Raw genomic sequence first — 23,232 nt, 5'->3', positions numbered from 1 at the left:
TATTTATAGCATAATATAATAAGAGTAAAGCTTATATTCTAAGCTTAGTTTTTTTTACTATTTAGGAGATAAATAAAAAAACTTATATTAATTAATTTTAAACAGTTAGATAGTTATTATAGTTTTATTTATAAACATAAATAAATTTGTAATAAGTTTCTGTACATAATATCAAGAGTGTAAATATACAAGAAAGCGATTAGTGGTATTTGGTGTTTAATGTAAAATTAAATAAAAATAAAATATCACATTATGAGATACAGTGTAATCGAAATAGAACAGCATATAAAAATAATGCCAATACTTATTATGGAAGATATTAGGGTAATACTAAGAACATTACTTAAATTTGATAAAAATGAACCAAATTTTTTGAGAAAAGGAAATTGCTTAATATTTTCTTACATCAATGCTTCAAATATTTAGTTAAGTTAATCTATAGATGATTTAGCATATAATGAAATATGAGACTAGAGGGTGTTATATTATAATTTTGCTGTTTCTAATTCATTATATAACTATTTATTATCAGTATAAAAATCGTGAATACTTCCAGTTGGTGATATTATAAAAATACCATAGTCTGTAACTAAATTATAGTTCAGCTTAGATTCTTTAGCCCTATGTAGTTTGGGAGTTAGAAAAATGGAGATTGTCGATAGAATCTAAAGTGGTATATCTTGCCGACGATTGTAGGAAATAGATTTAAAGCCGGGTCCAAATAATCTTTTTTCCATTACTAAGGTTAGTAAGTTCAGTTTATATTACAAATATATTATACAGAATTATATAATAGCATATAATGAAAATCATTAATTCCAGGTATTTAAGTGACTTCCAACTTCTTTAGTACCGCAAAAATTTAAAAACGGATAATCTTCAATATCAGGACACAAAAGTTTTTCAAATTCTACTGTATTAATGACATTTCCGTAGTATTCACCCCAATCAATGGTGAGTCTTGGACATGCCATTTAAACATAAATTTAACATTTAGGAATATTTAATGCTTAGGGATAAACTTCAGGAACCATCATTTTATAAACCTTCCTGAATTTTTACTCGGCTAATTTAACATATTTCTACAATAATGTTATACTTCCTTATCCACCCATTGTACCTAAGACGAAGCAAATAGAATCCTGTAATCCTCTGATTTTGTCTACCAATTGTTCTCTTTTTTCTAATCTTGCTTCAACATCTTACCCTTCTCTATCTATTTCTAAACTCCTAGGATCAACTCTAAAAACTGGTATATTTTTATTCATTGCAACTGCGCCTTCGGCATGAAAAATTCCATCAACAATTGAAAAAATAGCATCAACGCTTCCAAAGGTTTTACAGGTGCATCCAAGGGTTTCTGACTTATTCAAAGCGGGGAAATCGCTGAAAGTAATATTTTACTTTAGTAATTTCAACATTTCAGGCAAAAAATGAAACGTTTAAGAAGTAGTGGTTAATGCAATGTTCTTATAATTATTTTCTTCACAGTAATTGTTTACTTTTTAACAGAGCTATACTACATCAGAATCAGTTCTTTTGCATGGAATATATAGTGAAGGCAAATAACCTTTAACTAATTCAGAATGCCCAAAATGAATAAAGGAATCACATTACATCTCCTTAATGAGTGAAAAATCGGCATTACAGGCCCCATAAGCAACATCAGCAATAACGATTGTTAGAATATCAAGTTGATCCTCTATTTTCAACGCAATTTCTTCAGCAAACGATAATAATCCTTCCGGGAATTATAATGCTACCACCTTAGAATTTTGAAGAAATTCATAAATTCTAGGTAACTCAAAGTCGTAATCAGAACTTTTCATTTTCAAAGAAAAGAAATTGTTTAATTACCATTTATAATATACAATTATCGTATAATTAATTTTGTATACTACTAAAACCTTTGGACTTTTTTAATTTAACAACTATTAAATAATTGAATTGAACAAATATATCACTAATTTTCCCCATTAGTCTCATTTATCGTCATCTTTTGGCCCCGGGACTTGCCACTACACAACCTCAACGCTCTGGCTAGCCTCGCCTAAGATGTCCCTCAGCGCGTCCCGATAACCCTCTAACTTATGGAATTGGAAGTTGGTCCACTGAATATCGCCGATATTAATGCCGAACCTGCTAGAGCGGTGAAACTAACCGTTCTTGATGTAAATAACGTCTCCAGGAACAAAGAAGTCATCCACCGCTCGCAAACTAGACTGTTGAATAAACACCCCAATTTCCTCTGGAGAAAATTCATTTTTGGTGATTTTGTTCACAATTTCAGTCTTTTGGTAGAAGTTTGACATTCGCGGAATGGGGTCATTTTCCAACACGAAATTGCAGCAATTAGCTATGGTGGCGCTGCAGCACGGAGGCGTAGCGAATCCAACGCACTAAGCATCGAATCCAGCCTTCTGCGCTAGCGCCGTGCAGATGCATCCTACCGCAGCACCCTGCGAATGTCCTGCGAAAGTGAGCTGCTCCGCAAACCCACGTTTCACCAGATAGTGCGCTAGGACCAGCACATTCGACATGATAAAGTGCGCTGCCTTGTAGAAACCCGAGTGGAAGTAGACGTCATCACCAGAAATTTGAATTTTGATCGAATCGCTCTATGCGTTTGTGAAGTGATCTGCGAGGTTTGTTGTACCGCGGATGGCGATAATAAGCTGCTTTTCGTGTATAAATACTTGAAATGCTGGTTTTAGGGGCTATGGTGAAAAATTCATAAGGAGAACCTTCTCGTTAATAGGTTTCAGAAAATAGACGTCCCAGGTGAAATCTAGTAGGAAAAGAGCATTTTAAAGTATCTATACATCCACATATACTGATTCTGAAGCTTGTTTTAGCCTTAAATCGCGTAAAAAGTCCATATCAATTTCTTCTGATTTTATGATGGCTTACTAGTAGATTTATTTTTAAAATACGTAGAGATCCAAAACAGACTTTGGCACTTATGCAAGAGTGCGAACGTTTGAAACTTTTTGAATATTAATTTTATCTAGTTGTAATTATAGTACGGATGAAAGATAAATATAAGAAAGCGTATAGTATTCATTTTTGTCTAGTTGTTATTGGAAGTCCTAGAAGATTCTGATTTTGTCTAAAATAGGAATATCTATTGCCTTAAGTTTAGTCTCTAACATAAAAATGTTGATAAATGGTACATTTTCTCCTAACAAAAAGTAAAAAGAGTCAAATAATAATAGATCATTTTTTGTTGAAGTAATTTTAGTTAAAATTTCAATCATAAACTTTGTATACTCCTTATTTATAAGATAATTTTAAATACTAGTTAACTCTTATAAAGTAAAATTTGTGATTCGTTTAAGGGTGTTAATATATTTTCCAATTTCACGTGTAGTCATTTGTTCACCATTAATTATAATTTTATATAATATTTTGATAATATCACTTTATATTTACAACCGTTTTACTTAATTTTTCTTCAGCTTGTTGTATAAGCTAAAATCTCCAGCTAAAGTACTCTTTCTCAATTATATCCTTGCTCCTATCTGGATGCCATTTAGAAAGTTCTTTCTTGGATGTCTTCTTTAATTCTTCTGCTGTAAATCTTGTATTTTTTGGAATCCCTATTATACCAAACCAGTCTACTGTTTTGGTAATCAGTTTCTGAACTTTCTACAATGATTTCATAACTTCATCATCTTTTGATATTTTAATTATTTTGAGATACCAAAATTCAGCCATTTGATAATTCTTCATATCAAAGAAGAAATTACCAGCTTTAGAACATATTTTTTAATTATTTTAATCGTATATAAATCCACATATAATATACTTGATAAAGTTATTATATTCATGTTTACGTTTATATAGTTCTGCTAAATTGCAATAAGATATGCCAATTTAGCATTCTTATTTCAGTAAAATAAAAAGATTCAATGATTCATATTAATAAAGAACAGATTCATCTAATTTATTTTCTTTTATTGATATTAAACTCTTTTGCCGCATTTTCATGGCTTTCTAAAATATTTCAGCTGTCTCATTTTCAGATTGGGAAAGATGATGAAATTTTGTTAACTATTACTTTATTTCATCATTAAAAAGATTATTTTCCTATGCAAACTTAACTTATTAAACAAGTAAGTCTGGAACCTCGTAGATTCCTTTATCAATGAGAATTTGGTTGTATTTGTTGCATGATTATTTATCAAAGTTTTCAGATTATTCTTTTGTAGTACATGTTGTAAAATTAAGCTATATAAGATTATCAGTATACTATTTCTTAAGAGTAAAACGATTATTTTTTTCATCTGATAATTAACCTAAAAAGTCAGTTTTGAATTATTTTATTTTTTGTAGTTTAAATAAATTTTCTCTATTATTAGAAGTAGGTTCTATCTCATATACTAGTTCTTAATATGTTATTGCATTCTCTATCTAGTTTTGCTATTAGTAAATAGATACAATTCTATGCAAATTCTAGATATCTTTTTTGTCATTTTTATAAACATATATACTATCTTCAAGAGACTAATCAATAAAGTGAAGGCTATAATTACATTCTGCCCGCCCTGATATAGATAGTAGAGAAGTTTATATTTCTATACTTTTATTGAATGATTAAAGTGCTTATTCAAAATTTAGCGCTAGCATTAACGATTATGCTTATGTTCTGTGATATATAGCTAGATCTAAGGATGAAATTTCTTTAGATGGGATTTAAGAGTCAATTTAGTATTTTCTACCGTTAGTTTTGATATATGTTTTAATGAAATTTTCAGGTAATTCTAAAAAACTTTCCCCAGAATAAATACACTCAGAAAATGGAGCAAATGGTTAGAATTTGAGTTTATTACAATTTTATAAATTTATTTTAGCTTTTCCTTTATCAATTATTATAAATTAAATATCATTAAATGATATATCGCACTACAAAAGTTTATCCATACCAGACAAATTAATATGCTTTAAATTACACTAAGTTGCATTAAGTGTTATCAAAGTTTTGGGTAAAAAATCGCTTTAAATTTCTAATTCACTATTTCTAGAGATAGATAAATTTTCTAGCTTCATGCTAATAAGATTCAGCGTTCTTAAATTACAATCGTCTAAATTTAATGATGTAAGAGATCTTGGAAGATAATTATCTTGAATTTATAATCTATGATTTGCACCTAAATTTAGTAATTTTAATTATGAAAATTATTTTAAGTTTACTAAATCTAAATCGCATTAAAATAATTCCAAACAATCTAGCTATTAAAAATTTACTGCAAATTATTAATCAAAAATGAACTATGTGTCTTAGTTTTATATATTAACTGATTCTACATGATGATGATTATTTAGTAGTTTTTTAATTCCACAATCTAAAAACTCGTATTATAATATGCTTGATGTATTAATAACAATATTCTGATTTTTTAATTATTCACAGTCGAAAAATTAAATTTTTTACTTGTCTAAAAATATTTGATCAATATTAATGAATATATGATCATTTTAATACAATACTGTTTCTTTTAAGTCAATAGGATCTTAAATTAGTATTTAATTCTGTTATGTGTCAATATTTTCATTTAATATATCATTTAATTATAATTTTCCATCCTCTACGCAAACTTAATCAACACTTGCATGTAATTACTTTTCATTATCATCTTTACTGATACCTTAAGATAGATCAGCTAAATAATCCTTAAAGTCTCTGAATTTTGTGTTACTCTCAATATATTTTTAAATCTTATTTTATTTTATTTCTTCCTGTAGTTCATTAGCTTCAAAGTCAAGACAACAATTAGGAGCATAAGGAATAAACTCTAGTGGGTTATTGGTAAGTATTATATAGCAGCTACTAGTATCAGTTATTAAAAACTATAGTAAATTAGAAGAAATATCTATAAATTCAAGATGTTCACAACTTAGTAAATTTAAATGCTACAGACCACAATTTACTGCCTTTAAATTATTGAGAGATTTAGGTATATAGTCTTTATAAATTTTTATGTTTTGATTATTAGAAATATCTAAATTTTATAAGTTAGTCATTTTTTTGAGATGAATAAACTTGAGATCACAGTCTGTAATAATCAACGATGTTAGATTACTAGGAAGCTGAGAACTAAAATTTGGATTAAAACTTAGATTTAGTGCTCTAATATTTGGCATCTAATTGAAATCTAGTATTTAAATACATCCTGATATTAGTTAAACTTCTTCAAGTTTGTCTTACTTTACTGGGAAAATAATGAGGAGCTTACAGTTATTATTTTAAATATTTATAGATTTTAACAGTGTTAGAGAGTTAAAAGAACTGATACTACAATTAATAATTTTGATAGATTAAAGTTCAGGAGATGAGTTAATAATATGTGCGTTATTAAGTTCTTATGCAGACTCTATACATATTTCTTTAATATCACTAATGTATTAGATTATTAGTTCAGTATCTGGATAAATTTATTATTAAGACCCAAATTAATTGATAAATGTTAAAGAATTTTCCATTTTTGAAAATTCAGTAAATAAATATTATATTATATAGATAATTTAACTGATTGTAATGCTTTTCTTGCTAATATGTAAAACAGATATAGAAACCAAGAGTTTAACTTATATCAAATGAAGTAATCAATACTATTTTTACTGCTAGCCTTTTTCAGCATTATCAGATAGTGTTTAAATAGTGATTACAATTTTATGATTCGTTATCTTTTAGTAAAGTATTTCTGTTGATTATTCTAACACGATAGGTTGATTTGAAACTGATATTAGAGTGGTACACCATTATACTACAATCATTATCATCAATAAAATTGATAATTTGAGAAAATTTTAGTAGTAAGATAAAACACACTACATTGGATGATAAATATAAGAGAAATAATCACAACGAATATAGTAATATTAACATTAACAACATCATTATTATCTAGATATGCATAGTTTAATAATAAAAGTGGATGTTTTTATTATGCAATTGATATAGAAAACGTTCCAAACAAGTAAATGCTTATTGTTATTTATGAACCTATGACTAAAATTATATAAAGTGATAACAAGTACATATTTCTTAGTTATAAAATAGATATAAAGACTCTGCTAATATTTTTGATCTAGTAAAATTAATTTTACTTAGGAAATAAAACTTAAGAAAAATATAATCATTTTGTAGCTCTTTTCAATATAATTGGAATCTATTTACTTCTAAGAACAAAACTATCTTAAAGCTCATTGCCTTACTACAGTTTCCTAAACATAACACAAGGACTGCCAGCTCTGATGATTTTTCGCGACCTAGGTAATTCAAAAGACGTTTTAGGTCGAAAATCACCTTCTTTACAAATGGTTATTTCATTAAAATTAGGTTTTTCCACTATTTCAACCCTTTTTGATTATGCAGTATATATATTACGTTTATAGACAGGTTTTTGTTATTGAATATTTATTTTTTAATTTGGAGTTTAATTTTCAATTTCTGAGTTACTAAATGTTTTAATATAAATTTTAAACTTTGAATTCTACGATAATAATTATTTCTATTTATTTTCTTCTATCATTAGTAATTTCAAAGTATTTATCTCTTCTATACCCATACATGTAATTTTCATAAAGAATTTCTATATTTATGGTGATAAGTTATATTACAAATATGATTTGATTATGTGCCTATTTGGTAATACATTTTTATGTAAATATTAGAATATACCACCTTTTTAATTAATTTCAAAAACCAAATTAATAAAGCCTATTTTTTAACCATCAGTTAAAATAATGCTCTATTGTCTATTTTTTAAAACTTAATTTCTAATTTAAGATATAGGATCATAAATTGAGGTTTTTACTAAAGGTTATACTGTTTTATTAATGATTTATTTATGATCAGAGGATGATTCTATCAATTAATGTTGCTCAAATTTAGAAGATAATTTGTTATTATTTTAGTGTAAACCGATCGAAACAGTGGAATTATTATGTTAATTTCCCTATAATTATACCATTATATCATACTACGAGTTATTATTTGAGTTTTATAAATTTGATACGTTTTAAGATCTGAAGCTATCTAACTCATAGCTATCAATTTATGCTATCGAAAATTTGCTTGAGAGATTATTCTTAATATCCATCAAATTCAAACGGCTGTATATGGGTGATGATAAATTTTCTTTATTATTCACATTAAAATTCGAAGAAATATTATTTAATAAGAAACTTTTTTAAACTTTATTGCTATTAAATTAATTCTATGAGCTAATAATAGCCTAGGCAAAATCATCTTATTAAAACTATGTAAAAAATTCTTCAATTTTTTTCTTAATAATATTTGATGTATTTGTGGTTATTAAATTTATTAAATTTTGATTTTCTTCTTAGATAATCTGATAAATTATGTATTCAGCTTTTTATTTTGATGTAAGTGAACCATAAGCTATAGTTATATCTTGAAAATTGGTAAAATTAATTCCAGATATATCTTGTAATAATAATTCTAGTTACTAAAACACTAATTTAACATCTGTATTCTAAGAGATATCCAATAATTTAATAATTTCAGATAGGCTATCAAGTAATAATTAATTACCTAAAGCTTTTTCATAAATTGATACTTAGTTTAGAACTTTAATCTCTTGCTATAATTTTTTTAATATTTTTTTAAAACTTTTTCCTTCCTTTGCTTTTGATAGTTTTATTTCTGCCTATTTCACCCTATCAAATTACTATTATTTAGATGTATCTATCTTATTATTAGTTCGTAATGTTAACTCTTGCATTAATTTTTCTTTATCTATGCTTATTGGAGTAAGGACTTTTACTGTTTCGTTATTTTAATTATTTAAATTACCTTGTTATAGATACTATTAAATCAAAGTATCTTGATGAGAAGTTTCTAGGATAGTCTAATTAACTTTATTATTTATGGAAGTGAAATCAAAATCATTATTGATTTTTTAATTTTTCTTTTGCTTATTTAATAATAATTCATGTTAAATATTAAATTTCTATTTTTATTTCTTTTTTTGCTTGACTTACTATGGTGCTAGATATTATTCGTATATCTTTTTCTATTATTCTTACTGTTTCTATTCCAATAATTCTGCCTAAATAACGCTTTACTTATCTTAGTTAGTCATATTTATTTGTTAGAGAGCAAATTATTTCTGCTTTAGCTTAGCTTTCTTATTTTTATATTTTTTGATACTTGCATCCCTCTCTACAGCTTTGACTTTCCAAACGACAGGGCTAGTGAGCAATACTTAAAGATTCGGGTCTATTATATCTTTTGTTAGCATAACGCTATTAATCAGTTCATCAGCCAGATCAGAGTCCTTAACAACAGATAAAAGATTTAAATTCTACTATTAATATTCAATTTATTATTGCAATTTTCTAATTCTTTTCTATAATTTTTATTTATCTAAATTATCCATACTTGTGTTGATATAAATCGGTGAATTAGATATTTATGTTTCTTTAAGAATTGATTACTTTTCTGATTTTGAGGTGCCTTTTAAAAATTCTTTTGTTGGAGAAAAAAGTGTAATTTAACTAGAAAACACAGGAATATCTGCAGGTATATCTAATAATTCACTTAAAATAGTTGGTTTGATACTAAGTTCTGCTTTACGAAATCTTTTATAGAGTTAATCTATTTCACTTTCTTAGTTGATTATATAATTGGTAACAATCGATTTTAATGCTGAAGAAAATTCTAAATGAGCGTTTACAGTATAACTTGGTCTAATAAGAATAAATTTTTATTTTAATTATGCAAATTGACTCACATTTAGATCAAAATTATTCTATTTCATTAATTTCCCTAAGTTAAGTATATCTGAATCATTTAGTTACTACTAGGTGGGAATTATATAATTAAATGTTTTTACAAACTATCTTTAGTTATAAGCTACAGGTTTTGGAAATAGATGGTTCAATAGTTTCAGTTTTTATGTATACTCCTTATCATTGTATTCTTCTAATCTCAATAATAGTTATGAATTAAAAACATTTGACATATATTATTTTTCAATACGCTGCTATAAATCTATATTATTCCAAAAAAGCGATATAAATTAAGATAAATATGGGATCAATTAATTTTCATAAGGTAAATATCTATAAACATTGTTATTAAATTTAGATTAGTATATAAACTAACGTATATTAGCTATAATTCTTTTTGTAGAATTGGTCATTTTATAATAATTGGCAAAATATGGCTTTTTATAAATAAAAAGTTTAGGTTCTATCGAATTTTTTAAAAAATAAAATAATGTAGGTATTTATATTGAAGGAATAAAATGCTATAGTTTTTATATTCGCTGATTATAATTATTATCTAATTCATTTTTAAATTGTTATGTTTCTATATACTCTATCTCATTTTATAGTGTTTAGGCTTTATAAGTCTATAAAAACTATTTTATCATAATTATCAACCCTAACATATTGTCACCTTCTCCTTTGTTGCTCTTAAACTCATCATCATAAAGATGCCTGAGCTATTTACTATTCGCCGAATAAATAATTTTAAGATATTTATTGTAGAATAAAGTTGATTCTGTTTATCTGGTAAACTAACATAATTATTCAAAACGATTTCCAAATGATGCTGAATTGTAAATAAACTATGTAGATTACCAAAATTATTAATTCAAATAAAATTATATATTTTCCATTTTAACTGCTTGTTTTTTGTATTTTGTTTCTTATACGCTATTAACCCACCCTATTAGACAAATTTTTAATCTTATTTATTTTAAATATGATGTGCTACATAAATAAATACGCTAGAAAATAATCCTTTTATATACTATTTCTTTTAGATTTAAAAATAACTTAAATTTTAATTGATATTCTCTTTAATAATTATCAAACCTTATTTCGCATGTATTTTAAATTAAGTTTTTGTAAACTTGTCCTTTAAAATCTTTTCTCTCATAGTTATTTTTTGATATAACAATAGTATCACCACTGGAAATATCATTGATCGAAGATAATATAAATGTAACAATTGGAAGATTAGTGACTGCAATGGCTCCTTAAATGTTATTTAAAATATTAGTTGTCATATTATATTATTTTAATCTAGTGAAAAATTAATTCTTTTTATAATACTCATTAAATTTAATGGAATAAAATTCTTTTTTGCTTTATTTTTTACGAGACATCCTAAATCGCCAATACATCCATCTATATTTCATAACAGAGTGTCTACCGGTGGATTAATCTTTCCAAAATTTAAATGGTTCGCAGGCAAAACGAATTAATAATATTGCTCTTATTTTATTTTAAAATAGTTTTATCTACAAAGCATTAAACCAATGTATAAAGACAGAATTTTTTAGGGTGATGCGGTTAAGTGTATTTTCAAAATTATACATAGAATAAATCTTGTTTAAATAATAAACTTACAATAAATATGATGGGTGCTCTAACTCAAAACTAGGAGTAAGTGACTTTTCTAATTAACTAATTGATTAGCATTAACTTATTTAGACAAACAGATATGCATAATATCTTATAAAATTAAATGTTATATACCTTCGTTTAAATAATATGATATTACAATAACTATTTGCCTTAGAGTATTATGTGCATTAATTGGTGTATGATTTTTTCAATAATCTAAGAAATTTACCAACAAAAAAATTTCTGGCAGTTTTCATCATTGCATTAAGTTTTTTTTGATAAATATAAAATTATTTATAATGGTCCCAGATACTATAAACTAAGAATTAAGTCTTTAATTATTTGAGCCTCATTATAGTCTTTAATACTTAAAACGCATTCTATTTCATAATATAAATTCTTTATGCTGCAGATTCTGTTAGCGCAGACAACCTAAGCAGTTGATATTTATATCTGTAGTATCGTTATATTATTAGTGAATCTTTAGACATTAGTGAGATAATTTTTTCGTTAAAAACATAACTTTAAATATCAGAAACTTTGATATTTGATACTTTGAGAGGAGATTATTTACTACAAATCAGAGTTTGCCCTTTATTAGAAAAATTCCTATTACTTCTAGGTTACGTAGTAACTGTATTAACTTAATTATTTTTGATTTTATATTTATTCTTATACCCTTCTTCGGGCATTTATTTTATGTTCTAGAACATATATAATATAAAATAATTACATCTGCGTTATTTGTATAAATTATAACTTAATTATTATATAATAATTCAGTACCTATAATTTTCATTAACTTTTCTTCCAAAACGCCTAAAATGGATGTCATAGTTACCAAATTAACCTAGGCACAATCTGAATCGCACTAAGTTGAAGCAATCAAGCAATTAAATGTATTTACTACTGCTCCAAAGTCATTCTCAGATTAGCCATTACTCCTTGCTCTACTTTTCTAGTTTATGCAAACGTCGAACTCCGATCTAGCATTAGAGTCTCTATATCTTATAATTAAATTAACAGAAAGTGATTGTCCTGAGCTTCATCTAGCTATCAGCGATCACTTTTAAGTATACTCAAAATTTCTTATCTCAAAGGAATTTGATGATGTGATAATTGATTTAAAAAATGGAATAGAAATGTAAGAACTAATACTAGTATTACTATCAAATTTAATGTATTATGAAACTAGCAAGATCATGATAAATGATAATTGTAAAGAGTTTATTTCTAGGATTTTCGATACTAAAAACAAAAAAATTAAAAAATTCGCTACTTTTGCTCTTTCTACAAGTTTAATTTATGTTTAATTTGATTAGTCTCAGTATTAAATGTTAATCTCTTTATTAAAAAATAAAGAAAACGAAATGGATGTAGAAATTTTGATTGTTATTTTTTAAACAATTTACTAAACAGGATTTAATGATGACACAATTAATGCTGATTTTGATGTAATTTTTGATTAAGTTGAGGAGCTACTCACCGAGATCAAAACTATAAAAATTGAACGATGCATTCAGGAGGCGTTCAAATGCATTTTGAATTTCTCAATGAACGAAAATCTTCTTTCTCACCTTGGATCTCAGAGTTTTATTTACCGAATGTAAAAACTGTTTATTTCTTGTAAAAGCATTAATAAGATTGATAGCGCAATATTTTTCGTTTTAACTAACCTTTCGTGTACAGAAAAAGGATCTAGAGTTATGGCATAAAACAGTCTATTTTTAACGTTTTTATTTTCAGTTTTAAAACAAAAAAATTTTGTAGATGAAATCTGTGATATATTCACTAATTTTTATTACTATGATTTCGCGGGTAATTTTGATAACGATCAAATATTCTGCATCAGTGAAACAATTTAGTGGTGTTTTGTTAAGCAAAAAATGAAGTTAGTAGGTAAATTTGTTAGTTTGTTTAGACTCATGTGTGGTACAGGAAGTAAAGTTATTCATGTTATGAATGAAATGGGTATTAGAAGCTTTCTTTTTGAGCATTAAACTATTTTTAGATGTAAGGATATAATAGAGGCTATGGACAAAGTGAAAAGAATGTGAATCAGATCATATTAAAGTTCGTCGAAGCTATATATGAGGCTACAAGAGTGAATTTTATGTGTTTATTGTTTACTGTTAACTCTAAGAAGGCCAGAGCAGCTCTAATTTTTTTCCAGTCTTTTGAAGTAATCTCTAGTTTGCTATTACCGCAACCGCTGAGTTTATAATCCAGTGAATTTTTTAGGCCATAAAATTATTATACTGCAGTATCTAGAATAACTTAGTATTCCGTACTATGATAGTTTCCAGATGGCAATTCATAAAGAAGTCTCATTTTCCATAGATATAATATAATATTAAATTTATTAACATTATTAATATGCTAGTAGTCGATATTACAATGCTAAATACCTATAAATCTCATTCAATTGAAACAAGCTTATAGATTTTATCTATATTAAAAATATAAAACCCAAATCTATACCTGTTTTATGCATCGAAGATACTGTTATAATATTCTGAAGTTGATTCAGAGATCAAAGTTATTTATGCCACTATTATACCGACATCTCCTGCTTCCAAAAGAGCATTACTCTATATTTCTGTTTAATTCAATAATTTTGACTTAGCAATTTAGCAAATTCTACTTAGTTCATATCAAAAAAAAGATGCCGATTTCGTAGCAATAAAAATTTTATAAAAGTAAATACGAAATTATTATAAATAATTAGTTAATATAGCATTTTAGCATAAAACAACTCAACTTATAGAAAGTATAATTTTTAAAGAGTTTTTAAAAGATGCATTACTTAATCATGTTAATTACTTAAAATATACTAACTTGTGCCATAGTGTATTGCATAAGCTTGAAAATGATGATTTATATATAGTGTTTAATAGTTTAATTCTCATTGCTTCAGGGCAAACGGAAATAGGATTTTATAGTGAAGAAGCATTTTAGGTTGCTGTCAATGCTTTAAATATAAATTAAATTGCACTGATTCTATAAAATAGAAGCCTTAAAGGATATGAAAAAAAATAACTTTGTAAATTAAGAAAGTAAGAGCTTTTTTAGCTTGAAGAATATATATGTAAAGATTTATATATTTGCAATCAAGTTAAAATATTCTTTGGGTATACTATACTTTAAATTACTGAAAAACTTAGCTAAAACACAAAATTAAATGATAGTGACATCGATTTTCTTAATTCAAATATGTATGAAGAATTGGTACTCCCTGTTATACTTAAGTTCAATGTATTTGACGTTAAAAATATAAATATAAATATTTACAATAAAAAATCTTAATTTCTTATTTTAGGTATTTTGTTGTAGCAGCATAAGTTAGAATTGGTTTGTAGCTTAGTTAAACAAACAGAATCACTTCTTCTTGACTGATACTGTTTCATTCCCTGAGTTATATGTCCTTTTACTAATTGACTTATTGACTGCTTGCTTACGTTTCTCAGCTGCTGCCTTCTTTGTAGGGCTCTCAGAGCATATGTTTTCATGTTTCTCCACACGATCTGCATCAAATCTACGCTAACAATACTAGCATGGTACACGACTATCATTTGGATCAACTTGAGCAGCTGAAGGATCGAATTTTGAACTTTTTAAATCAGATGCAGCTAGATCTTCTACTTATTATTACGGAGGTTTAGGGGACTTTGGAACTGCCTTTACTGGCTATTGTGGTTTTTCGATTTTTTACTGTCGTTATTACTATTGTGATTGCTATTTATTGCCACCTTCTTAGTCAATAAGTATTATTCTTGGGACAAGTTCTCGCGGTTTGAGAGGGCGAGTACCCTGCTCTATCGAAGGGGAAGCCTGAGCTATCCAATCATATTTTGCCATGAGCTCTTGGAGATTTGATTATGCTTCTTCGACAGTGTGCTTTTTTAATAGTTTTTCTGCGTAAATTTGAGTCCGGACTAGCTGTACAATCATCTAAAATGGTTTTTTAGACATTTTGCGAAATTGAAGTGGATGCTACTATTAATATTATATTTAATTATCATACAATGGATGCTGAAGAAAACAATCAAACGCGCTCACTAAAAATTAAGCTAAGCCTTAGTAAACATGACTTCCTTGCCTGCTACAAACATGCGCGTCTCCACTTCCCATGGACCTTTAGATGCATTAGTTTCAAACTTTTTGTCTTTTTTAAATTCAGGTTAATAAATATGTTCCCAAGTATTTTGAGTTCTAGGGGGAACAAAGCCTAATTCGAAAGAAAATTTCTAAAGTTCTTTACCCTATAAATAGTGAGTTTCTTCTAACTTCAAATCAATCAATGGAGTATCAGTGACATTCGCAAAAAGCACTTATGATGCAATCATTTTAACTTTCAAAAAGTCTAAAGGCAAGGTGTAGGCAATACCAAATTCAACTGGAATATTAGGGATCGGTGCACAGTCACCACACTAAGGCCCAAGAGAAGATCCACGAGAGAAGAATACCTTTTTATTATCAGGATCACGTATTTGATAGCCTAATATAGCAATAGGACAATTTTCAGCAATGAAGAGGTTTTTAGACATAATTTTTGTGAAAGGAAAGGGCTGATTTACTGGTTAATTGCGATATAATAATTAAATTTCTATATTTAAAAATATTTAAATATTCTAACTATTATTTTATAAATATTGATAGGTACAGCACCACTCCTCTTAAATGGCTGAAAAGCATATATTTGGATCTAACATAGTCATTGAAGCCTCTAACCTTAATAATACTATTACACATTCGGATATTTAAGATTACTCTGTTATAGAGTCAACAAATTCATCTAGTTAAATAGTTAGCAATGATCATATGGTCAATTTATCTAAAGCTTGTAAATTGTAATAAAAATCTTTAAAAATAGCCCAAGATAAAATTAATACCCTTAAAAATGAGCTTATGATTCAAAATAAGTAAAATTTCACGTAAAGTTTGATGATCAGCTAACTGTAAACATAACAAGATATTGCTTAAAAAACAATAGAAATATAATAGAAATAAATTATATCGCAAAATTAACAGTTGAGATAATTTTAGTCTGAATATAAGTGAAGTTTGTGTTTAGTTATATGTTTGCATTATAAATTTATGGTGTTTCATCAATACAAATTTATAAAATCACAATCCAAGTATATACCAATACACTAACAATCATTATACCTTGAATTCTACTAAATTTGCATTTTATTTCCATCTTAAATAAATATCTCCCCTACAAGCTATCATCTAAGATTTGATCTTTGTATTTTATATGGGTCTTGGTTTAGGCTTTTAATAATTTAATGCTTATTAGCGATCGGTGTCCTTGCCTAATTCAGTCCTCATAAACTCATCCTCGATTGCCATGGTTCTAAGCTTGGTATATTCAGTCATATCTTGTCTTGGTATAAATTTGATTGAATAATCTGGAATTAGATCTTTACCTCCTAAATTTAGTGATGGCTTAATAATATTCTTTATCTGTGTTAATTTTGTGTAGGTACGCATTAATGAAAACACGTTTTTAAGATATTAGTTATTTATAGTATGTTATTATTATTAAGTTTTTAGTAATTAAACAAATAAGAATTCTTTGCTATGAAATATCTTCAAACACAATTGTACTCACTACTCATCTTAGCATACACATAAATGTATAATATTATCGATAATGAAAACATTCTCATAACATATCTTCTTGCTTATGACTGAAGTATTTCTACTAAGAAACACTTCCTGATTATCTAACTTCCATCCTAAATTATACTCAACAATGTTATTGCTATACACTTATCTTATCAGTTTTTATATTTTATCAGTATATTACTTTAAGCCTACTTATTCTAATTTTTGATATTTAGCACACTCTGCCATCATGAAATCGACATTTGATTTTATTTTTTGTTCACCCATTTTATATAGTTTCAAACCTTCTTAAAAACTTAAGACAAAATCACCATCGTTTCCTTTGTATTAAAATTGTTCGCTATTTATGATAAAATTAAGCATTATAGCTATACCTTTTTAAAAACTAATTCCATCATATTCAATTTTTATTTAACCACTCTCTGCGAAAAGTTATATCCTTTCTACAGAACCGAGCATTTCCAATTTTCTTACAATATCATTAAGTTAAAATTAATTATTAATTAATTAAAATCTTCGTAATTTTTCAATATTTATTAGTAAACCAGATAATTTTGGAGGTATAATGAACTAGCATTTTCGTAAGCTCAATAAATTAATATATTTTAAATACTCAAACCATTCCTTCTTTTTACAGGTATCCTCAATCTCACGACTTTATATTTCACTGTATCCTGCAAAATATACTCCATCTTATACTCTACCAACACGCCCAATTCTCTACCCTCTAGAAAATTTATCGATTATCTAAATTTCAAGGGCTGGACTATTAAATTTTTCCATTTTCACTCGTACCAAGCCGCTATCTACCACACAGATAAGCTATGGAAATGTTATTGATGTTTCAGCAGCATTTGTTGCCAAGATTAACCTTGCATTCATGGCCTTTAAAACATCTTATGACGTGGATTTTGATGTTATCTTAACAGATTCTTCCCTCTAAAATATTTAATACATCCAGTTTACTTCAGCAAATCCAGGTAGAAATACTAGTGTTGGACCGATTTACAGAGCACTTTTGACTAGAGTAATCATATTTTCTTTATAATTCAATGCATAGTTATCCACATGACTTGAAAAAACTTTTTAGACCTTAAATACTTAAGGAATTTCGATTGATAATGCATTACAATTTAAGTAATTCGCAAATGCTTTTGCATTTATAGTCGCAGACATGATTACTATTGTTTTCTTTGATTCTTAAATCATAGAAAGAATTAGTATTAGATCATCAGTAAGTTCATGTGCTTCATCTATAATAAGAATATCAAAATTAATTTAATGCATGATTTTTAGCAAGAACCCTTCAGTAAGGACTGTTATATTTTATTTGGGTATTATTTTAGTGTCAAATCTTACCATATAACTGCAGTTAATAAAATTTGATATTGAAAGAACGGCAGAACGTCTTGGCTATGTTAGAAGTATTTTATGTTTTGGAAATTTTTATTGAAGGAAAACTGGTAGTATTGTTGATTTTCCAGTTCCAGGAGGAGCAGTTATAACTAATCGATTATTATTATGTATTTCTGTTAAAATTTAATCTAAATACTGTGTTATAGGTAAGTTCATTTTTAGAGGTTATTATATATTATAATATTATATATGTTTCCGCTATAAATGGAAGTGGAAAGAGATAATGAATTAGTTTTAATAGGGATGCTGAAAAAGAAGATAGTAGGACAATAATCATAAATATAGTAGTAATAAAATCTGTGTATCGAATATAAAGTTTAAATATAAGACTAATTTTAATAATGTTAAAAATTTAAATTAGATTTTCTAAGTCAGCTAACAGATATTAAGAAATAACTAAAATCTGCAAATTAATGTTTATATGATGTTAAAAATTTACCTTTGTCGCATTTTTATAATGAAATTTACTAATTAATTATATATTTGAAATAAAAGTCAGATAATTTTTTTCAGATGCGAAATAAATTACAAGAATCAGTTAATTTAAATAAGCAATTGAAATTAGAGGTATAGAAATTAAGAACTGTAGTTTTTGATACTAATATACCTAAAAATTAGAAACATAAATAAGTTTTTGAGACATTTAATAAAGAAATTTTGATTAAAGACTTACTTATTCACGATTAGTAGATAGAGATATAAGGTCTTCTTAAATTAAATTAAAGTAAATAATAAGAAATTAAATATCTTAAGCTTAAAAATGGATAAATAGAAACCTAAAAACTTAGTGTAAGCTAAAATTTGGATAATTTATCTTCAATTATGTAAGAGTATTAAAAATCTACAAATGAAGTTGAGTATTTAAAAGACGAGGTTGACTAAATTGCAGGAGTACTTTTAAAGGAAGAATAGTTTTACAAATAAAAATGTATCCTATTAGAAACCTAATTATAATAAAAATGTGAATTATTAGAATAGGCTTAATTAGAAATATATGACTACAAAATTGACATTTAAACGAAAGATGAGATTATAGAGAAATAAAACAAGTCCAATTCTTTTAAATATAAGTAAAATGTTTAGCTCCGACGGGAACTTAATGATATTCGGGAAGAAGTTCTTAATACAACCAATAAATAAGATAACCAAGAAGCGGACATTACACCATAAAATATACGACAATAGAATCTCCTTAAAATTAACTAGTCATAGTAAATCTATATTTAGAGACTAGAGGATGCTTTATATTCAGCAAATGATTAAGCAGCATTAGACGTTTAATTACAATCCCCTGAGCTTAATTATTATAAATAACAAAATGTTTTGTAGTCATAAGAAATATCATTGCTAAAATTATAAACATAACAACATTAGTGTAATAAAGTTTTATAAGGGTCGCCGGACGATTAAAAAACTGTAGTTGAATAATTACATTTGTTAAGAAAAATCTACAATAATATGCAAGGAAATGCTCAAGATTAACTCATTGCTCTGTAAATATCAAACAATGAACTTAAATAATAACTTAATATTGTATTTCATTAACACGAACTGTTTTAAAAAGCAGAAAATCCTTTGTATATAAATGCTCACTAGTAAATATTATAGTATAGATATTTAATAGATTAACTTAGAGATCATATATAACAGTAAAATTAAATTATCAATGTAGGATATTTTTGATATCCTACAATTTTGGTCATAGAGTATATAAAGATATTAGTCAACTTATATCACTGATCCTATATTAAAAGACTTATAAGGATACTAACAACATCTGAGCTACCTCTAACATAACATTTCATGTATTCGCCATAATTAATTTTTACCAAATTACCGTGGTCAGGAAATATTCTCCCAGTTCTTTAATCGCTATTACTATTAATAAAAACGACTTCGTTTTAAATGGTATCAAGTTTATCAAATTAGCAATTTTACATGTAATATTCTTCAACATTAGTTTCTAAATTTCTTGAGATGAGTGTATCAAATCCAACTTAAATGTTGGTAGACTTTACTATATTTTTAAGTTCAAATGCTGATATTTATTATGAGTTAACTAAGTTTTAACCATTTAACTTCAACCAATTTTAAATAACTAGATTCTATTATGTGATAACTTTAGTAGACCAGAACATTGGGGCCAAAGCATCAAATGAACAATAACAAGCAAAAATTTTAATGACAGAACCAAATCTTTATTATTAAATTGCCTGAAGGATTCTATTAGAGCCAGTACCATAAGTGACTAAAAAAGTAGGTTTATTTATTATATCTAACATAACTTCTAATTCTTTAATGATCTAGTCAGTAGAAAACTCATACCCACCTAACAAAGCATAAACTGATCTTCCAGAGGTTACTGCTAATTTTTTAACAGGATCTAATATAGATATAGAAAAGTTTGGTTGAATAACCAAAATAGGCGCCAAAGGAGAATCAGTTTAATAAAATTTATATTTAATATCTTTATTACTAATATCAGTAAAGACAATAAACTCTGGCGCTTAAACCGATATCGGAGCATAGTTTCTGCTATTAAATATTTTCACAGAATCTAGAACAGGCTTTGAATGGCTGCTAGTAGTCAATATATAATTTGGTGGAATTCTAATAGCGAAGTATATGGAGGCTACTATCGCAATGACAAAAACAACACTAATCAATATAATCTGGAGCATTAAATAAAGTGGTACATTTAAATTAATATATAATAAATGCTATCAAATACTCAGCTCAAAATTCTGTATCTACTTGGATTAATTGATCCTAAAAATGTGCGCTGATAGTCCTAATGCAACACAAGCAAGCGCAGTTACAAATACAAAAACAATGATTTCTCTGCCCAGGGTCCACCCTATCGAGCTTAACGAGTACGCTAGCGCGCTTCCCACCATACGCGTCGATGTTGGCAGTCCCGAGATCGCAGGCAGCAAGTCTGGAGGGGCCTGAACTAAAATCTACCCGTAAGTGGTTGACGCGAGACCTAGCGCGAAAAAACTAGTCATTATCAGTGCGAATATCGGTGATTCTCGCGTCAGCATCCCACCGATCACTGTCAGCACGAAAAGCAAGTAGCTCACCACGAGCAAAACGCCCAAAGAAAGCCGCTGGAGGAGCACTGCGGATAGTGCAGTTGCAGCGATACCCCCAGCTGCTGCACATGACTGCAGCAACCCGACCTGGGTCGTGGAGTACCCCAGCGCTTTCAGCATCTGAGGGAACACGAAGCTGAGACTGTTCTACAAATAATAGTTGACGACATTCAGCACCAGCGTGAATCTCACGGGTTTGAGGAAGTCCGCGCGCAAAATAGGATTCGGATGTCGCTTCTCAAGGCAGCACAGCAGCGCGCCAAGTGCACACGAGGCAGTGAGGCTGAGAAATGCAAAAGTAAACAGTCCGTTCCCTGCCAGAGTGAGCGCCAAATTCACACAGACGAGTACTACGCTAAGCACTAGGCTGCCCAGGAAGTCGAATTTCAGATGTGTCTCCACGCGCCACTCTTCGACGCACAGCATTCCTAAAATGCTAAGAATGCAGCAGGACCCCGGAACGAGGAAAATGCTCCCAATTCCACAGTATTGAATGAATAGGCTGCCGGCAGTAGGGCACACAGCGAGTAGAACGCTTTTCAGGACCAGAGTGGCATTGATGGAAAAATTGCGATCTTTCGCATAAATCGCACTCATGGAATTCCTGATTGAGTGCAAACCTGCAGAGCTACAGCCTACTAGGAACCGCAAGATTATCAACAGGTAAATATTGGTGATAAAATAAGATATAAAGTAAAAAATACCCGTCAATGACAGTAAAACATAGCTGGTTCTGCAGATACCAAATTGCTGTGAAAATTTACTAAATGGGATGGAAAATGCAGCAGTTCCTAGAAAATATGATGTTATCAGCCAATTTGACAGCGTTGGGTCAATGTGCATTTTTTCTTGGATGACTGGTAGCGCAAGGGGGTATGTAGATTCGTCATATTAAATTATAATTGTTATAATTAGAAATAATGGAATCAGCTTTGGAAATGAGGTTGCACTTGGCTTGATAAATTTATATAACATTCTACAGGAATATAAATTCAATTATATATACTTATTAGAGAGATAAAATTAATATACAATTGTGATTATAATAAGGACACCTTAATATATCATATTGTAAAGATATTACTAGGTTAGAGTAATTTATCTTTGTGAATATTAATAAATTAATTACCTATTCATAGAAAATTGGGAAATTAGTATAAAAGATTGTATTAAACAATAAAATAAACAATAAAAACTAAAATTATTGTGGCTCTTGAACAGATGTAAGCATTTAACATAGAAACTTACCTTAAACTTAACCCAATATATATCACTACGAAAATGTACTTTGAATATGGAAAAACTTTAATTCATCTAAATATTATTCGCACTACCCAACTGGCAACTTTCCAACATCACTAAAATATAAATCCTAAACATCGCTTTCTAACAGTACTTAATAAGCAAAATGGCTTAATTTAGTTGAAATTTCCTAAATATAGCTAAGGTTTTCTTTATTTATATATTTTTTAATTCCAATGAGAGTTTTTGTAGCATCATCTATCTACGAAATACGCAGACGAATAGCAACAAAAATTGCTTCTTTATCGATAGGTAAAGCTGTCTAGCTAGCTTCAGCATAAAGAGTATTAAAATCTTCCATGGATTGTTTTAGCGTACGCATTTAGCTAACCATTAAACCTGCTTAAAACTATTCCGCTTTATTCATTATATAATTAAATGAAATATATTATATTAT

The 23,232-nt window shown here is 27.7% G+C and overlaps 15 protein-coding genes across 15 annotated transcripts; 3 read left to right on the top strand and 12 right to left on the bottom strand. All coding sequences in view use genetic code 6, as the record gives it.

Annotated features, from left to right (window-relative positions):
- Positions 1 to 809: 809 nt before the first annotated feature.
- On the bottom strand, positions 810 to 1,829 carry SS50377_26968 (Diphthamide biosynthesis protein; the record flags this gene model as incomplete). The annotated part of the gene is made up of 1 exon (XM_067910768.1): positions 810 to 1,829. The coding sequence occupies one exon, from the start codon at positions 1,827 to 1,829 to the stop codon at positions 810 to 812; it is 1,020 nt and encodes a 339-aa protein (XP_067761455.1).
- Positions 1,830 to 1,982: 153 nt separating this feature from the next.
- On the bottom strand, positions 1,983 to 3,374 carry SS50377_26967 (Lipase class 3 family protein; the record flags this gene model as incomplete). Its single annotated transcript, XM_067910767.1, has 1 exon — positions 1,983 to 3,374. One exon carries the CDS (start codon positions 3,372 to 3,374, stop codon positions 1,983 to 1,985), a length of 1,392 nt encoding a protein of 463 aa, XP_067761454.1.
- Positions 3,375 to 3,417: 43 nt separating this feature from the next.
- On the bottom strand, positions 3,418 to 6,483 carry SS50377_26966 (DnaJ domain-containing protein; the record flags this gene model as incomplete). The annotated part of the gene is made up of 1 exon (XM_067910766.1): positions 3,418 to 6,483. One exon carries the CDS (start codon positions 6,481 to 6,483, stop codon positions 3,418 to 3,420), a length of 3,066 nt encoding a protein of 1,021 aa, XP_067761453.1.
- Positions 6,484 to 7,139: 656 nt separating this feature from the next.
- On the bottom strand, positions 7,140 to 12,080 carry SS50377_26965 (uncharacterized protein; the record flags this gene model as incomplete). Its single annotated transcript, XM_067910765.1, has 1 exon — positions 7,140 to 12,080. The coding sequence occupies one exon, from the start codon at positions 12,078 to 12,080 to the stop codon at positions 7,140 to 7,142; it is 4,941 nt and encodes a 1,646-aa protein (XP_067761452.1).
- Positions 12,081 to 12,212: 132 nt separating this feature from the next.
- Positions 12,213 to 13,445, top strand: SS50377_26964 (uncharacterized protein; the record flags this gene model as incomplete). The annotated part of the gene is made up of 1 exon (XM_067910764.1): positions 12,213 to 13,445. One exon carries the CDS (start codon positions 12,213 to 12,215, stop codon positions 13,443 to 13,445), a length of 1,233 nt encoding a protein of 410 aa, XP_067761451.1.
- Position 13,446: 1 nt separating this feature from the next.
- SS50377_26963 (uncharacterized protein) lies at positions 13,447 to 13,719 on the bottom strand (the record flags this gene model as incomplete). The annotated part of the gene is made up of 1 exon (XM_067910763.1): positions 13,447 to 13,719. The coding sequence occupies one exon, from the start codon at positions 13,717 to 13,719 to the stop codon at positions 13,447 to 13,449; it is 273 nt and encodes a 90-aa protein (XP_067761450.1).
- A 1,047-nt stretch (positions 13,720 to 14,766) lies between these two features.
- Positions 14,767 to 15,360, bottom strand: SS50377_26962 (C2HC-type zinc-finger domain-containing protein; the record flags this gene model as incomplete). Its single annotated transcript, XM_067910762.1, has 1 exon — positions 14,767 to 15,360. One exon carries the CDS (start codon positions 15,358 to 15,360, stop codon positions 14,767 to 14,769), a length of 594 nt encoding a protein of 197 aa, XP_067761449.1.
- An 83-nt stretch (positions 15,361 to 15,443) lies between these two features.
- SS50377_26961 (putative GMP-PDE delta subunit) lies at positions 15,444 to 15,935 on the bottom strand (the record flags this gene model as incomplete). Its single annotated transcript, XM_067910761.1, has 1 exon — positions 15,444 to 15,935. The coding sequence occupies one exon, from the start codon at positions 15,933 to 15,935 to the stop codon at positions 15,444 to 15,446; it is 492 nt and encodes a 163-aa protein (XP_067761448.1).
- A 133-nt stretch (positions 15,936 to 16,068) lies between these two features.
- Positions 16,069 to 16,449, top strand: SS50377_26960 (uncharacterized protein; the record flags this gene model as incomplete). Its single annotated transcript, XM_067910760.1, has 1 exon — positions 16,069 to 16,449. The coding sequence occupies one exon, from the start codon at positions 16,069 to 16,071 to the stop codon at positions 16,447 to 16,449; it is 381 nt and encodes a 126-aa protein (XP_067761447.1).
- Positions 16,450 to 16,548: 99 nt separating this feature from the next.
- SS50377_26959 (uncharacterized protein) lies at positions 16,549 to 16,884 on the bottom strand (the record flags this gene model as incomplete). Its single annotated transcript, XM_067910759.1, has 1 exon — positions 16,549 to 16,884. One exon carries the CDS (start codon positions 16,882 to 16,884, stop codon positions 16,549 to 16,551), a length of 336 nt encoding a protein of 111 aa, XP_067761446.1.
- Positions 16,885 to 17,001: 117 nt separating this feature from the next.
- On the bottom strand, positions 17,002 to 18,594 carry SS50377_26958 (ATP-dependent helicase HrpA; the record flags this gene model as incomplete). Its single annotated transcript, XM_067910758.1, has 1 exon — positions 17,002 to 18,594. One exon carries the CDS (start codon positions 18,592 to 18,594, stop codon positions 17,002 to 17,004), a length of 1,593 nt encoding a protein of 530 aa, XP_067761445.1.
- A 357-nt stretch (positions 18,595 to 18,951) lies between these two features.
- On the top strand, positions 18,952 to 20,121 carry SS50377_26957 (uncharacterized protein; the record flags this gene model as incomplete). Its single annotated transcript, XM_067910757.1, has 1 exon — positions 18,952 to 20,121. The coding sequence occupies one exon, from the start codon at positions 18,952 to 18,954 to the stop codon at positions 20,119 to 20,121; it is 1,170 nt and encodes a 389-aa protein (XP_067761444.1).
- A 50-nt stretch (positions 20,122 to 20,171) lies between these two features.
- SS50377_26956 (uncharacterized protein) lies at positions 20,172 to 21,119 on the bottom strand (the record flags this gene model as incomplete). Its single annotated transcript, XM_067910756.1, has 1 exon — positions 20,172 to 21,119. One exon carries the CDS (start codon positions 21,117 to 21,119, stop codon positions 20,172 to 20,174), a length of 948 nt encoding a protein of 315 aa, XP_067761443.1.
- Positions 21,120 to 21,161: 42 nt separating this feature from the next.
- SS50377_26955 (Major facilitator superfamily protein) lies at positions 21,162 to 22,508 on the bottom strand (the record flags this gene model as incomplete). The annotated part of the gene is made up of 1 exon (XM_067910755.1): positions 21,162 to 22,508. One exon carries the CDS (start codon positions 22,506 to 22,508, stop codon positions 21,162 to 21,164), a length of 1,347 nt encoding a protein of 448 aa, XP_067761442.1.
- Positions 22,509 to 22,803: 295 nt separating this feature from the next.
- Positions 22,804 to 23,202, bottom strand: SS50377_26954 (uncharacterized protein; the record flags this gene model as incomplete). The annotated part of the gene is made up of 1 exon (XM_067910754.1): positions 22,804 to 23,202. The coding sequence occupies one exon, from the start codon at positions 23,200 to 23,202 to the stop codon at positions 22,804 to 22,806; it is 399 nt and encodes a 132-aa protein (XP_067761441.1).
- Positions 23,203 to 23,232: the final 30 nt, after the last annotated feature.

Source organism: Spironucleus salmonicida, chromosome 7 (genome assembly GCF_000497125.1).
Source record: "Spironucleus salmonicida strain ATCC 50377 chromosome 7, whole genome shotgun sequence".
NCBI classification, from domain to species: domain Eukaryota; phylum Fornicata; order Diplomonadida; family Hexamitidae; genus Spironucleus; species Spironucleus salmonicida.
This window is presented reverse-complemented; position numbering and strand designations above follow the sequence as displayed.